General features: G+C 45.8%; 1 protein-coding gene across 1 annotated transcript; it reads right to left on the reverse strand.

Annotated features, from left to right (window-relative positions):
• Window positions 1-5,296: 5,296 nt before the first annotated feature.
• Window positions 5,297-7,771, reverse strand: LOC119366339. The gene is made up of 3 exons (XM_037632062.1): window positions 6,560-7,771; window positions 6,004-6,186; window positions 5,297-5,774 (listed from the first exon to the last, which is right to left on the reverse strand). Exons 1-3 carry the CDS (start codon window positions 7,731-7,733, stop codon window positions 5,626-5,628), a joined length of 1,506 nt encoding a protein of 501 aa, XP_037487959.1. The 5' UTR covers window positions 7,734-7,771; the 3' UTR covers window positions 5,297-5,625.
• Between the last annotated feature and the right edge of the window lie 5,619 nt (window positions 7,772-13,390).

The raw sequence follows: 13,390 nt of genomic DNA on the forward strand, positions 1-13,390 counted from the left end.
GACGACGGGGTGGAAGCGGTGAACAACTGGGTCGAGGAAGCCGAGGAGGGGCGGGGGGTGGATCTTGCGGAAGCGCCGGAGGAATTTGCGGTCGGCGATGAGGCGGCGGAAGGAGACGCAGGCGGCGGAAGGAGACGCAGGCGGCGGAGGCGCGGATGAGGTCTTCTGGGGTGGCGAGGCGGAGGAAGATGTCCACTAGTAGCTCGTCGGGGATCGCCAGCGAGGCCATCTTCCGGCCGCCCTCCGGCGTCGGTGCTGGCGGCGGCGGCGGTGTGTGTGGGGGCGAGTTCGCACGATGCAGTGCGTGCTGTTGGGGAAGTAAGCCCACGGTACACATGGGCTGCAGAATACGGCCGAGAACTCAAATGAATAAGTTTGAGTTTAGTTGTCTAAAAAAAAGTGTCCCGGGCGATTCTTTCAATCTTTCCTAGGGTTTGCCTCCTCTCAATGGCGACGGCCATCGTTGAGTGTTTGCTTCCTCCCCGTTGTGCCTCGTTGTGGAATCCACTCGGACTCGGGTTGACCAAGGGACGGTCCTTGCACCGTTCCTCGACCTTGGTGGTCCGCCGGAGGGGTCGTTGGGTTAGGGTCCTCTCACAGTCCGAAGTTTCTTCTCAGGCTAGGGTTTCAAGGATGGCAGTGGATGAATCGATCTCGACGAGGGCGCCCCGCAAGGTTGATCCAGGGAAGCAAATTTCAGATGGGGCTGGAACCTCTGCGGTGGATGGTATTAACAACAAGCACACATCTGCTGTTGGGAGTGTTTCGTTGGCTGCAATTCTGCTTGTATTCAACGGAGACACGGGCGAAGGCATGCTTGCGCTTCCATCACCACCTGATGTACCACACCCCAAGAGATCAAGGACCAGTTCAGTTGGAAAGGAAGGCAATGTTATAGTGAAACACATCCGGCGGGCTCCCTAGAGGGGCGCCGCCAAGCCCAATGAGTGCACTCTATTGGAACTGCCGCGGCGGGGGTAAAGCCGCGACAGTTCGAGAAATTCACGACTTCGCGAATAAATTTGCCCCTACCCTTTTTGTGTATCGTTGAAACTCAGATAGAAGGCTCGAGGGTAGAAGCATTAGCAAGTACTTTTGGATCTGATAATGGTTTTGCAATTGATAGTAGAGGTAGAAGTGGTGGCATTGGTCTATTTTGGAATAATAAAACAAAAGTTGATTTTCTTGGTAACTCGGAGTATCATATCACTCAGTATTGGAAGCGGGCCACGACCCGTGGAGGTGCACTGTTGTATGTAGAGAGGCCCAGACCGATCTCAGACATCGAACTTGGGACACCCTGAAGAACATCAGTATCACTAGCAACCTTCCGTGGGTGTGTTTAGGGAATTTCAATGAGGTTTTGCACCCCGAAGAGCACGAGGGCGTAGGAGAGAGGACAGTAATGCCGTCATGTTTGTATGTTACTTGACGTCGGATATACTGGCAAGTTTTGGACCTTGGAGAAGAAAGTAATGGGGGGAACATATACTAGGGTGCGTCTTGATTGAGCCCTCGCAAATGTAGATTGGCGAGCAAGATTTCCCCTAGCAGACCTAATCCATTTGACAGTGGCCACATCAGATCATTGTCCAATATTGTCGAGTCGGAACACAGAACACCTGAGACGCCAGAACCCTGGAACTTTTTTGTTACGAAGTGATGTGGGTTTTCGTTGGTTTTCGTTGGTTTTCCCTTGAAGAGGAAAGGGTGATGCAGCAAAGCAGCGTAAGTATTTCCCTCAGTTTTGAGAACCAAGATATCAACCCAGTAGGAAACAACGCACAAGTCACCGAATACCTGCACAAACAATCAACAACTTGCACCCAACATGATAAAGGGGTTGTCAATTCCTTCACTGTCACTTGCAAAAGTGAGATCTGATAGAGATAGATAAACGATAAAATAAATATTTTTGGTATTTTTGGTTTATAGATTAGAAAGTAAAGATTGCAAAATAGTAGACCGAAAACTAGGAAGATGTAAACGAGATTCAATATAATGAAAAAGAGACCCGGGGGGCATAGGTTTCACTAGTGGCTTCTCTAAAGATAACAAATATTATAGTGAGTGAACACATTACTGCCGAGCAATTGATAGAAAAGCGCATAGTTATGATGATATCTAAGGCAATGATCATGAACATAGGCACCACGTCCGTGTCAAGTAGACCGACTCCTGCCTGCATCTACTACTATTACTCCACACATCGACCGCTATCCAGCATGCATCTAGAGTATTAAGTTCATAAAAAACAGAGTAACGCATTAAGTAAGATGACATGATGTAGAGGAATTAACTCAAGCAATATGATGAAAACCCATCTTTTTATCCTCGATGGCAACAATACAATATGTGCCTTGCTGCCCTACTGTCACTGGGAAAGGACACCGCAAGATTGAACCCAAAGCTAAGCACTTCTCCCATTGCAAGAAAGATCAATCTAGTAGGCCAAACTAAACCGATAATTTTAAGAGACTTGCAAAGATATCATCATGCATATAAGAATTCAGAGAAGAACCAAATAATATTCATAGATAATCTTGATCATGAATCCACAATTCATCGGATCTCGGCAAACACACCGCAAAAGAATATTACATCGAATAGATTTTCAAGAACATCGAGGAGAACTTGGTATTGAGAATCAAAGAGAGAGCAGAAGCCATCTAGCTAATAACTATGGACCCGAAGGTCTATGGTAAACTACCCACACTTCATCGGAGAGGTAATGGTGTTGATGTAGAAGCCCTCTGTGATCGAATCCCCCTCCGGCAGGAAGCCGAAAAAAGTCCTAGATGGGATCTCACGGGTACAGAAGGTTGCGGCGGTGGAAAAGTGGTTTCGTGGCTCTCCTGGATGTTTTCAGGGTATAAGAGTATATATAGGCGAAGGAACTAGGTCAGGGGAGCCATGAGGGGCCCACGAGGGTGGGGGGCAACCGTAGGGAGAGGAGGAAGATATGGTGCAGTGGGGGCGATAGCTAGAGATGCCGAGGGCGTGTTCCTGGGGGCTTCAGCAATTGTCTTTCCCAACAATGGAAACCCAGCTGTCCTCGAGTGTTTGGCAATAAGAGAAGGCCTGGCCCTACCAGATGATCGATATGAGCGGAGGATCAAGGTGGCGTCGGATTGCAAAGTGGTGATCGAGGATATATGTAGCAAGAATCCGACTTCTTATGGCGCAATCATTCATGAAGTAGTAGATCATAAGAGTACTTTTATTTCATGTATTCTTAGTCATGAATCTAGGAGCTCGAATGTCGAGGCTCACAAACTCGTGAAGCATGCTTTATCCCCACCGGCTGTCCGACATGTGTGGCTTGGGCAGCCGGATGGTCTTACTTTCGTCCATGTAAACATTGTGACGGTTTGATTAAAGCTTCGGAGTTTGTCTAAAAAAGTTGTCTAAAAAATGAATAAGTTTAGTTTCTCTCTGTGAAAAAAAGAGTGAATAAGTTGTTATAAAAAAAGCTATTCTAAAAAAGTGAATAAGTAGGTGTATTATATCACTTCACTGATCATCTAACCAATGTGGATACATAAAAAAACTGCACTTCCCTAAAAAAAGCACAGTACCATATCATCCATTAAGACTTAGTTTTCGGTTGCTTAACTATGATGTGATGTCCTTCTTTTTATGATATGATGTAATAAAAATAGGTGTAAAAATACGCAAAGCAGATCAACAGAGCACTAAAATATATAAAAAGGAAAAAAAAGACTGGAACAACGAGATAACGAGAATCCATCGAACACCAAGCACAATCTATGTCTACACAGTGGTAGCAAAGATGCGGGTGAAAAACTTCACATCCCGACAATCTTGCTCATATAGCTCACTAATTGCAAGTGGCAATGCAAACAATCAACACATCACATGCACGAACTGAATGAAAAATCAACCGAATATAATCAACTTTACAAAAGGATCAGGAAAGATGGAGAAAAAGAGAGGAGGCACCCTACTTAGCGGTCTCAGCCCCAAAAATGTCACTCCCTTAGCTAGCTATTACTCTCTCCGTCCCAAAATTCTTGTTTTAGATTTGTCTAGATATGGATGTATCATTTGAAGATCACATTGTACGTGGTAGCACATCCTAGGGAAGATCACATTGTCCAAGGACTTGTTGCCCTTGGTTGCAGTGGTTTGGACACCTCTGGTACTCTAGCCCCTCATCTCCTTGCACATCCTCTTTAGCTCTGTCATCTAACCACACATTCTTCGTAGGTCTAGACTCAATTGATTCCTCCTTCTCTTGTTATCGGTCATGACTCGCCTCGGCATCCATGCCAATGGTGGTCTTCGGCACAGAAGGTCGTCAGCTGAGTGATTTTTGATACAAATGTGCAGAGAATGAAGCACTTAATTGACTTGACGAAAATGCTGGCGGCGTCTTTTTTAATGCCGGGAAAATGCAAGAAACCATCTATCTATTCAGTAAAGGTAGCAGTACAGTATAGCACGTACAGTAATAAATTTGTAGCTTCAGTTAAATCAGTTAAAACCTGATAGATGAACACGTGTCAGATAGATCATTGCCTCTCAATCAAAAAAGAAAAAGAGATGAATGAATATCATTTGCATCCTTCTCGGGCGAACAGTGCTGCTAATGATGCTGCTTGCTTGCAGCCAGTGCACACCAGAGTAGAATAAATGTCCTTTTAAGGTAACAGACGTTATAATCAAATGCTCCCTCCGTCCCAGAATAAATGTCTCAACTTTGTACAGTAAAAGTTGTAGTACAAAGTTGTGATGTTTATTTTGGGACGGAGGGAGTACTATGCTGCTAGTTGTATAAGTCAAACTAGAAAAGGCAGGCTAGAAAGAGTCATAAAAATTCGTCGTCGTCCCGCACTTCTCAGTTTTTTTACACATTTTGTTTGGTCTCACCTGTCTTTTCCACATGCTGACACAAAACCATATTTGCCCCTAAAAAAATCTACAGCTGTGCTGATAACAACTTGATATAAGTTGTTCAAAAGTATAGCTTGCAGAAGTCTTATATTGTGACACAGAGGGAGTAACGGGCAGTAACATCAACTTCAGTCGCATGACATGAATACCCACAAAAAACTTCTGTGAGCTCCAAATCACAACAAAATACTCCCTCCGTTCCTAAATACTTGTCTTTCTAGACATTTCAAATGACTAGTACATACGGATGTATGTAGACATATTTTAGAGTGTAGATTCACTCATTTTGCTCCGTATGTAGTCACTTGTTGAAATGCCTAGAAAGACAAGTATTTAGGAACGGAGGGAGTAATACAGTACGTACTTACCAAGTAGTACTGCATAACAATTCCAAAGCTGGACTTGTTTTCCACTGGGAGTTTCTACTCAACTCATTCCAAAGTCCACTACAACTACTCAACTAATTCCAGAGTCCACTAAAACTGATGCCACAGGCAAATGACCTTGATTTTACTATCAGACAAAAACTTGATGCTAACTCAGATGAATGTCTACTCACAACAGTGGGGGCTGAATACCAATCTTATACACCATGGATGAGCGTTGCCTCACAACAGGGAAGCTAACGGTGAAAGCTTTGCAATCCAACCTTGCTCATCAACCTCATAACCAGCGACCAACACACAACAAACTTACAAAAAGGACGAGTCACTCATCCAACCCTCTGACGCCCTTGGTCGTCGTGGACGCATTGGTACTGCTACTCTGGCTCCTTGTCTCCTCGCGCGCCCTCTCTAGCTCGGCTCCCTGGACATCAGCGCTCCCCGCTCCCTGGACATCAGCAGCATGGTGTGTGCCTGCATATGCACAAGGATACACCATTACATGGACACAAGCTCAGTTGTTGTCTGACATTTTCACTTGATGTTGCACACTACTACTGAGGCTGAACTTGCTCTCTTTTATGGTACGCAACTATTAGTCTCTCGCTGGGTTATATATGAAAACCTTCATATGAGAATGGTTGGAAGGCTTAGTAATGTGATTGACATTTAAGAAAACTGAAGGCAACTTATGAAGTGAGACCTGTCCTCCTTTCCCTCGCCACAGCACGACGCGCCTCGGCATCGTTGACGACGACGAACAAGTGGTTTGAAACTTGAACGACCACTGGGAGGACAGTGCCTTGCGCACCCCCAGGGCCAGCTTCCTGTACTTCAGGCGCTGGCACAGATTCCCCAGCTCCCTGGACGTCAGCATGGCGTGCGCCTGCATGCACAAGGGGCTCAATCTATTGCTAATTTTCTGTTGTCTGAGAATTTTCACACAAAGCTGCACACTAGCAAGGCTCAACATACCCTCTTTTATGGTGTGCAACTGCTAGTTAGGCTATATATGAAGTGACCTTTGAGATGAGAATGGTTGGATGTTGATTGAAAATCTTAGCTATGGGATTAAATATTTAAGAAAATCGCAGGTAACTTTGAATAGAGAACCCTATCTAGAATGCAGCGAAGTTCTGTAAACAACTTTTTTGTTAAGGATACTAGTACAGTTAAGCTCAATCATGCAGCAACCCGGGCAATTGTGTGGAGATAACTATGAAGGGAAGGAGGTATCTGTCACTCAACAGAAAGCTTACCACTTGACACTGTCGGTGACGATAATAACGATGGTGGGAAGTTGCAATATACGTGTGACGGTGCGGGAAATGATGCACACACCCTCTCAACCTGGGATGTGTCGACGTCGAGCGTGAAACCACCTGTCTGGACCGACGAGCTTCCACACTGATATAGGAGCAAGTGCCTCCCCACCGCACCCGTGAGCAAGGACCCAGAATCCAGCGAGAACGTCTTCTCCTCCATCTGCCACTGGGTAGAAATCCCAGCATTGTTTCGCCAAACGTTATATTTAAGGCGAGATGTGTCGTGTTTAGGCCCAAACATCCGAATCATGCCTTGGCCTGCCTCCACGATGGCCACATCATCGCTCGAAGCTCTGGCACAGGGTGGGTGGTCAGCCATGGAGAACTCCATCCTCTGAATGTCAAGCACTAGCAATTTTACAATTGAACCTGAAACCCAGTAGAAGCAACCATGTGCATAATGGCGCGACATGAAGAGATCCATCCACGACCATAACAGGAAGCCCAGCAACAACTCGCTTGAAAAGGCTCGCCATTTCCCTGTGCCGGAAGAGAAGACAGCGGCCACTAGCTTAGCTTCAAACAGCCCCATCCAGATCACCCGGAATGATGTCCCCTCCTCCTCCTGCTCCTCGTCGCCGTTGCCGGGAGGGACGAGGAAGGTCTCGGCGAGGCAATGCCCTTGTATCAGGAGTTGGTCCACGACCGAAGCGGCTAGGTCATCGGGGATTGGGGGGAGCAGGAGATACTGCCGGTGCAAGGGGTCGCACACCACCATCTCCTTGAAGAGGGCTCCGAACCCATCGACGGAGTCGTGGCGGCGGGGTCTGTCGAGGAGGACGCGGCCGTCGCGGACTTCCCGCACGGACCAGTCCCGGGCGGGGGCGGGGAGGAAGGCGAAGGAGAAGTCGGCGGCGAGGGCGACGGCGCTGGCCGCCGGCGCGGAGGGGTGAGGCGGCACGGCGGGGTGGAAGAGGTGCTGACCTGAGTCGAGGAAGCCGAGGAGGGGCGGGGGGTGGATCTTGCGGAAGCGCCGGAGGAAGGAGCGGTCGGCGACGAGGCGGCGGAAGGAGACGCAGGCGGCGGAGGCGCGGATGAGGTCCTCTGGGGTGGGGAGGCGGAGGAAAATGTCCACTAGTAGCTCGTCGGGGATCGCCAGCGAGGCCATCTTCCGGCCGTCGTCCGGCAGCGGCGGCGGCGGCGGCGGCGGTGTGTGTGCTGCTCTGTGGGAGTGAGTTCGCAGGAGGGTGTGTGTGTGCTGCTGGGGAAGTAAGCCCACACACGGTACGAATGGGCTGCAGAACACTCCCAGTTTGTCACGGGCCGAAACTTAAGTGAATAAGTTTATTTTCTAAAGTTTCTCATAAAAAAGTTTATTTTCTAAAAAAAAAGAATATCCATATAGAGGACGCCGTTTCGACGCACAAGATAAATTTCGGAAAATAGCAAACAAATCGAAAGAAATTGTTTCTTTTTTCGCACCAAAGATGCACAAGTTTTCTAGGTGTATGCATGCAATTTTGCGTGGTGATTTGACAGAAGATGAGCTCTTGACAAAAGAAAAATCAAACGAGTGCGGCTAATCTGCACCCGGGCTCATCAGCACCCCCGCTTAGAAAAAAAATTCAAAATAAATACTAGAAAAATTCAAAAAATTCCAATTTTTTTTGTGGTGGTAGATAATTTGACGCGTGAGGTGCGCACCAAAATTCAACTCATTTGAGCATCTGAGCAGCTCTCGGCAAAAAAGACAAAATCAGGGTCTGTAAAAATGCTTACTGTTCATGCACTGTTTTGATCCGATTTGTCTTTTTTGCCGAGAGCTGCTCAGATGTCCAAATAAGTTGAATTTTGGTGCGCACCTCACGCGTCAAATTATCTACCACCACAAAAAAATTGGGATTTTTTGAATTTTTCTAGTATTTTTTTTTGAATTTTTTGCTGAGAGGGAGCAGATGAGCCCGGACACCGTTTTGAGTTTTCCAAATCGAACCCTCATCTTACAACCTGGAATTCCTCTCACCGTGGTGGCGTTTTGCGAACAATGAAATGAAAATGGAGTGAACGAGAAGGAATGGATCTCCGGATCGCTGCTCCCTCTATTCTGAATGTTGTGGAGGAGGCTCTCTCTGTCTTCCTCTCCTGTGGCCTTCACAAAGCCTGCTTGTGTAAACGATGTGGTGCTGTCGCTCCATGGTACAACTGCTGGTACATGCAGGCGGGCTCGTATCATGCACCGTCTTGCATTTTGGATGCTTTAGTGAACTTTCTCCTAAGATGAAAGTTGCTCCAAGTGGCTTTATTTGCTGGGATATTGATTGGTTTCTTCCGAATATATTTGTTCCTGAGCATCATTAGTAAAAAAAAACAAGTTTTCTTCTTTCTCGAAAGATTAGTGTTAGAAAGACGTGAGAAATATCAAAAACCCAATGAAAACTACATCAAAACACTCTTATAAAAAGTGGCAAAATATCGAGCCATCATATGTATTGAGTGAGATCTCGAGGAGCTTTTAATATTGGAATCGGAACTGAAACGACATTCTTAATGGCTTCTGGCATATTACCCGTCCTCAAAGAAGAACCGGATCACCGCACACTCTGAATCCTTCAAAATAGCTCAATGCCCAATATAGAAGCTTGCCATGAAACTTTCAATTCATGGGGACTTGCTTGGGTGCATTGTAAACAGTGCATTCTCAATATCCATCTCTTTGAAAATCTGCCAAAATACCTCCATCCTCCTGAGCCAGCCAGAGGTTTTATTTTGTTAATCCTTTGATTCTTATAGCCTTCGTGTCAAGGAGCGATGCGAGCGGTCCAATTGCACATCAATAGCAGCTGCTTTTATCTCTGCTATGGATGTGGGCTTGGACCAAGCCATCCCCAAACATTGAACCGGATCTTGAAAACGGGACTGAACTGAATCCGACTTCTTGGTAGCCCAATGGCTTTTGGTCGAAATGAGACCAGAGAGAGAAGAGTTTTCCCGCAAACCATAGCGACTATCTAGTCTCAAAACAAAAGAGTTCTTTTTATAGTAGCGGGGTTGGGAAAGTGAAAAACAAGAGTTATACAAACGAGTGAAGTGAACCCATCTCCAATAGTCCAATAATTCTTATCTTTAGACCATTCTGAGCCATTTACGAACATTACAGCGAATATGATCAAGACATTTTATGGCTCCCACATAAATAAGGCGGTCCAATGATCCACCTATGTTTGTGTCGGATCTTATCCATGCTGCAACCAGGCCGTGGAATATGGAGGTGGTCAGAGAACATATGTATGAGATGGACGCCGAAGCAGTAGCGAACATTCCCATCAGTCATGTTGCCCAGCCGGAAAGAATGGAAGAGGATTTTTCATATCACATTCGTACTGACTTAACAGGATCCGTCTCCCATAGTAATATTATGACAGTGTCCTTGAATTGTTTGAACCTGACTCTCATTATCTGTCTTCATGGTCTTGTGGGTATTTTGGACGATCGTACGAGGTCACAGTTTACCCAACACGATCATCCGGGGTGAACAAGAATTGGGGATCGGATGCGGGCGAAATTCCCGCCAATGGCTGAGATGCCACAGCTACCTATGAGTTCAGAGTGGCCAAGAGGATGAATAGGTTATTCTAATGACCATAGGAATAAGGAAGACTCGTTCGCTTTAAAGCAGCAAGACCGGCAAAAGTTCCTTCGCTAACCTGTTGGCTTAGTGAATAGTTCTGTCTTCGGGAGAATAAATAAGGTCATTTAGTAAGTTCATAACAATCAATTTATGTAAAGCAAGGGGCAAAGCTTCTATGACAGCTTCCCCCTCATTGCCATCGTCGGCCTTCCCCAGCTCCCCTCCTTCGTCGCTTCTGGCTAAGCATCTTTCGGCGGAGGAAAGGAGGCGACTAGTCGCTTCTGGCGAAGCAGCAAGTTCATGAGCAAGTGAATGAACGAGCAGCGAGAAAAGTGCAACAGTCGTAAGTAAGGCTCGCCATGTTCCTAAAAGGAGTGACCATCTTTTCTTCCCTTCTACTGACACTGAGCAAGCAGCAAGCATAGGCAATAGTTTCCGTAGGGGTGGGGCGCAAGCAAGCGTTTTCAGGCTCCGCTAGCTAGCGTACTCTTCTGCTATCAATGAAACTTAAAGAAAAAACCAGTGCCCTTTCGTATAGATCGAGACGCGGTACTTTTTCTTTACTTCTTCCATACTAGGAAGAATGGAAGGAAATCCTTCGATAACACTTCTTCCTTATTTGAAGAAATGATATCCGATGCCCGTGGAAACTCTTTCATTTCAAAAAAGTTCTTCTTCTTAAGAAGCAAATAGCATTTCCTATTGATTTGTCCCCTGGACTAGACCTATGTAGATTCGGAATTATCCGTCGCTACGCTGTTCCCAAGGACCCTTGGGACAATCTATTTGATTGCAAGGTTTTGTTCCGAAGCAAAGATATCCGCGGAGGCCGGTTCGTTCGCCCTATTCTGATATTCAGGACCAAGAGGTACTGGATTCTCTTTCGGATAGGCCCGGCTGTTAACTGACTGGTTGTAGGTTCGAATCCTACTTGGGGAGATTTTATTCATTCTTTAATGTAAGAATTTTAATGTAAGAATAAATAATTGAATTGAAGGGCTTGCTTTGACCCTTAGGAGTTGGTAACCCGTTCGCTGAATCAAGAAATGACATTGCGTAGAAGTGAAGTGAACTAGAGAATTCCAGTCAGAAAAGCAATCGGATACTGAAATCTCTTCTCTGAAAGCTAAAGCTTTTCGATCCCCAGTTGCTATGGGGAACAAAGGCAGAAATACAATAGAATCCTCCATTTAAGTGGTTCTCGCTTCTCCTTGTTCCTGCTCCTAACTCCTCCCCAGGTAGTTCCCAATGTTTGGCACTTTCCATACTTCGTGGGTGCAACATCAACAAATTCGCTCATGATCAAGTTACAACCTAAGATCTATGACTATATTATGTTAACTGTTCGTATTTTGTTCATTCCATCGGTATGCTCCCAGGTACCTGTAATTGTGATATGTTTGCCAGAACCAAGGGGTCTTTCTGTGGAAACCTTCACGAGCAATTTGGTCACGTAGATCTTCTATTTCGCCGGAATTCATTGATTGATCTGTACTCATTTACGATGGAAAAACTCCTGCGCTTATGCCCCGACGGTGGGGCCTTATGGGGAAGGGCCCAGCCTAATAGGGACAACACCCCCCCCCCACACACACACACTTTAAGCGCATCTCTGTATCGACTGAATAACTCTATCTAAGGGCGACGTCGGTGTAACCGGTGAACCACGCGAGCAGTGCTGATCGAATTCGATAAATTTTTACTTCGCATAAGTTCGGGCAAGAGAGTAACTGGGCCTGCCGATACTGGGTTTAGAGAAACCATACCAGATAGACGTCCGTTCATGCTCAGCTTTAAGCATAGGACGCTACGAGATCACTGCCTTCTTGTCTTTCGATGCTAGTATGAAGTGAGTTTGTTGCTTCTTCCTCTCCGGACAGTCCTCCAGAAGTGGGTTCTGGTCGGTTTGTTCTTCGTCCGCCGGCTGGGGCAAGCTTGTTCATCTTCCTCACAACTAAGTTCGCATGGGTCCCCGTTCGTCGTAAAAGCTATGATACCAGTCTTCCGGGCCACAGGCGCCTGTTCCATTTCATGTTCCATTTTAGGTCCATGAATATTGGAAGAGGTCCTTTCCTGTGACACACTTAGTCGGAAGTGAATTCTCACGTTTTTCAACTACCAGTAGGCCTGTCCACGGCGCCCTAGTCTGATTCCATTGCTCTTTCATACAGGTGCTGCATGGCTGTCGTCAGCTCGTGTCGTGAGATGTTTGGTCAAGTCCTATAACGAGCGAAACCCACGTTTTGTGTTGCTGAGACATGCGCCTAAGGAGAAATTGCCACCGAGGGAATCAACTCTTATTGCCGTAAAGGAAAAATAACCCCTTTCCTTTATATATATATACAAGGAACAAGTAGCCTTCGCCACCTATTCCTGAATTAAGGGAACGCGAGAAATCTTTCTCTATGTCAATTCAAAACAAAACAAACGGACAACTGAATCTTATAAACAAAATTCTTTTGAGAAGAGATTGCGCCTATGCTTCTATAAAAATCACCTATGTGGAACGGATGCTTCTACTTGGTCATCATAGACCAGCAAATCCATTTGAGAGTTGTCTTTCTTTGATGGTAGTGCCCTTTTTTCACGCTCACCATCTCTGCAGAGCTTAACAAGATAATCCACGCCAACAACCAAAGCCAACAAGCCTTCGCTCAGAAGCTCTTTCTTCATCTAAGCTTTTAGTAACATTAGCTCCCAAGCTTGCAAGTTCAAAGAAGAGTATTGTATTGACCTGAATCAAGTTGTTTGCCTACCCGCCGTTATGTCTTAGGTAGGAATGAGCTGTGCACAAAATCGAAATAGTTGTTACTTGAGTCGGTAATGACTTTGTGTCGGTTTGCTATTTTCTATAAATTGGACTGGTACCATGTATTGTAACATAAGCTTTTGTATAAGAGCTGAGATGTAGTTAAGATTACACTGGATCCTCTCTCTGTTTTGTTGCTTCCTTCCATTATCTCCAACAACTGGTATCAACACTAGGAACCTTCACGGTCAGGGTTGATTTTCTTAGACCACTATGAACACTTGTAATTGGTTCTTTCTACTTCAGGCATGGTTCTCTCTAGTTAGTGGAAGAGTGTACAACATAGGGATTGGTATCAGTCACACATTTAGGAAAGAAAGTGAAAGGGGAGGGCAAGAGCGGTTCGAAGGTCAATGAAATGATAAAAAACCCAATTCCAATATCTTGA

Source organism: Triticum dicoccoides, chromosome 2B (genome assembly GCF_002162155.2).
Source record: "Triticum dicoccoides isolate Atlit2015 ecotype Zavitan chromosome 2B, WEW_v2.0, whole genome shotgun sequence".
NCBI lineage: Eukaryota > Viridiplantae > Streptophyta > Magnoliopsida > Poales > Poaceae > Triticum > Triticum dicoccoides.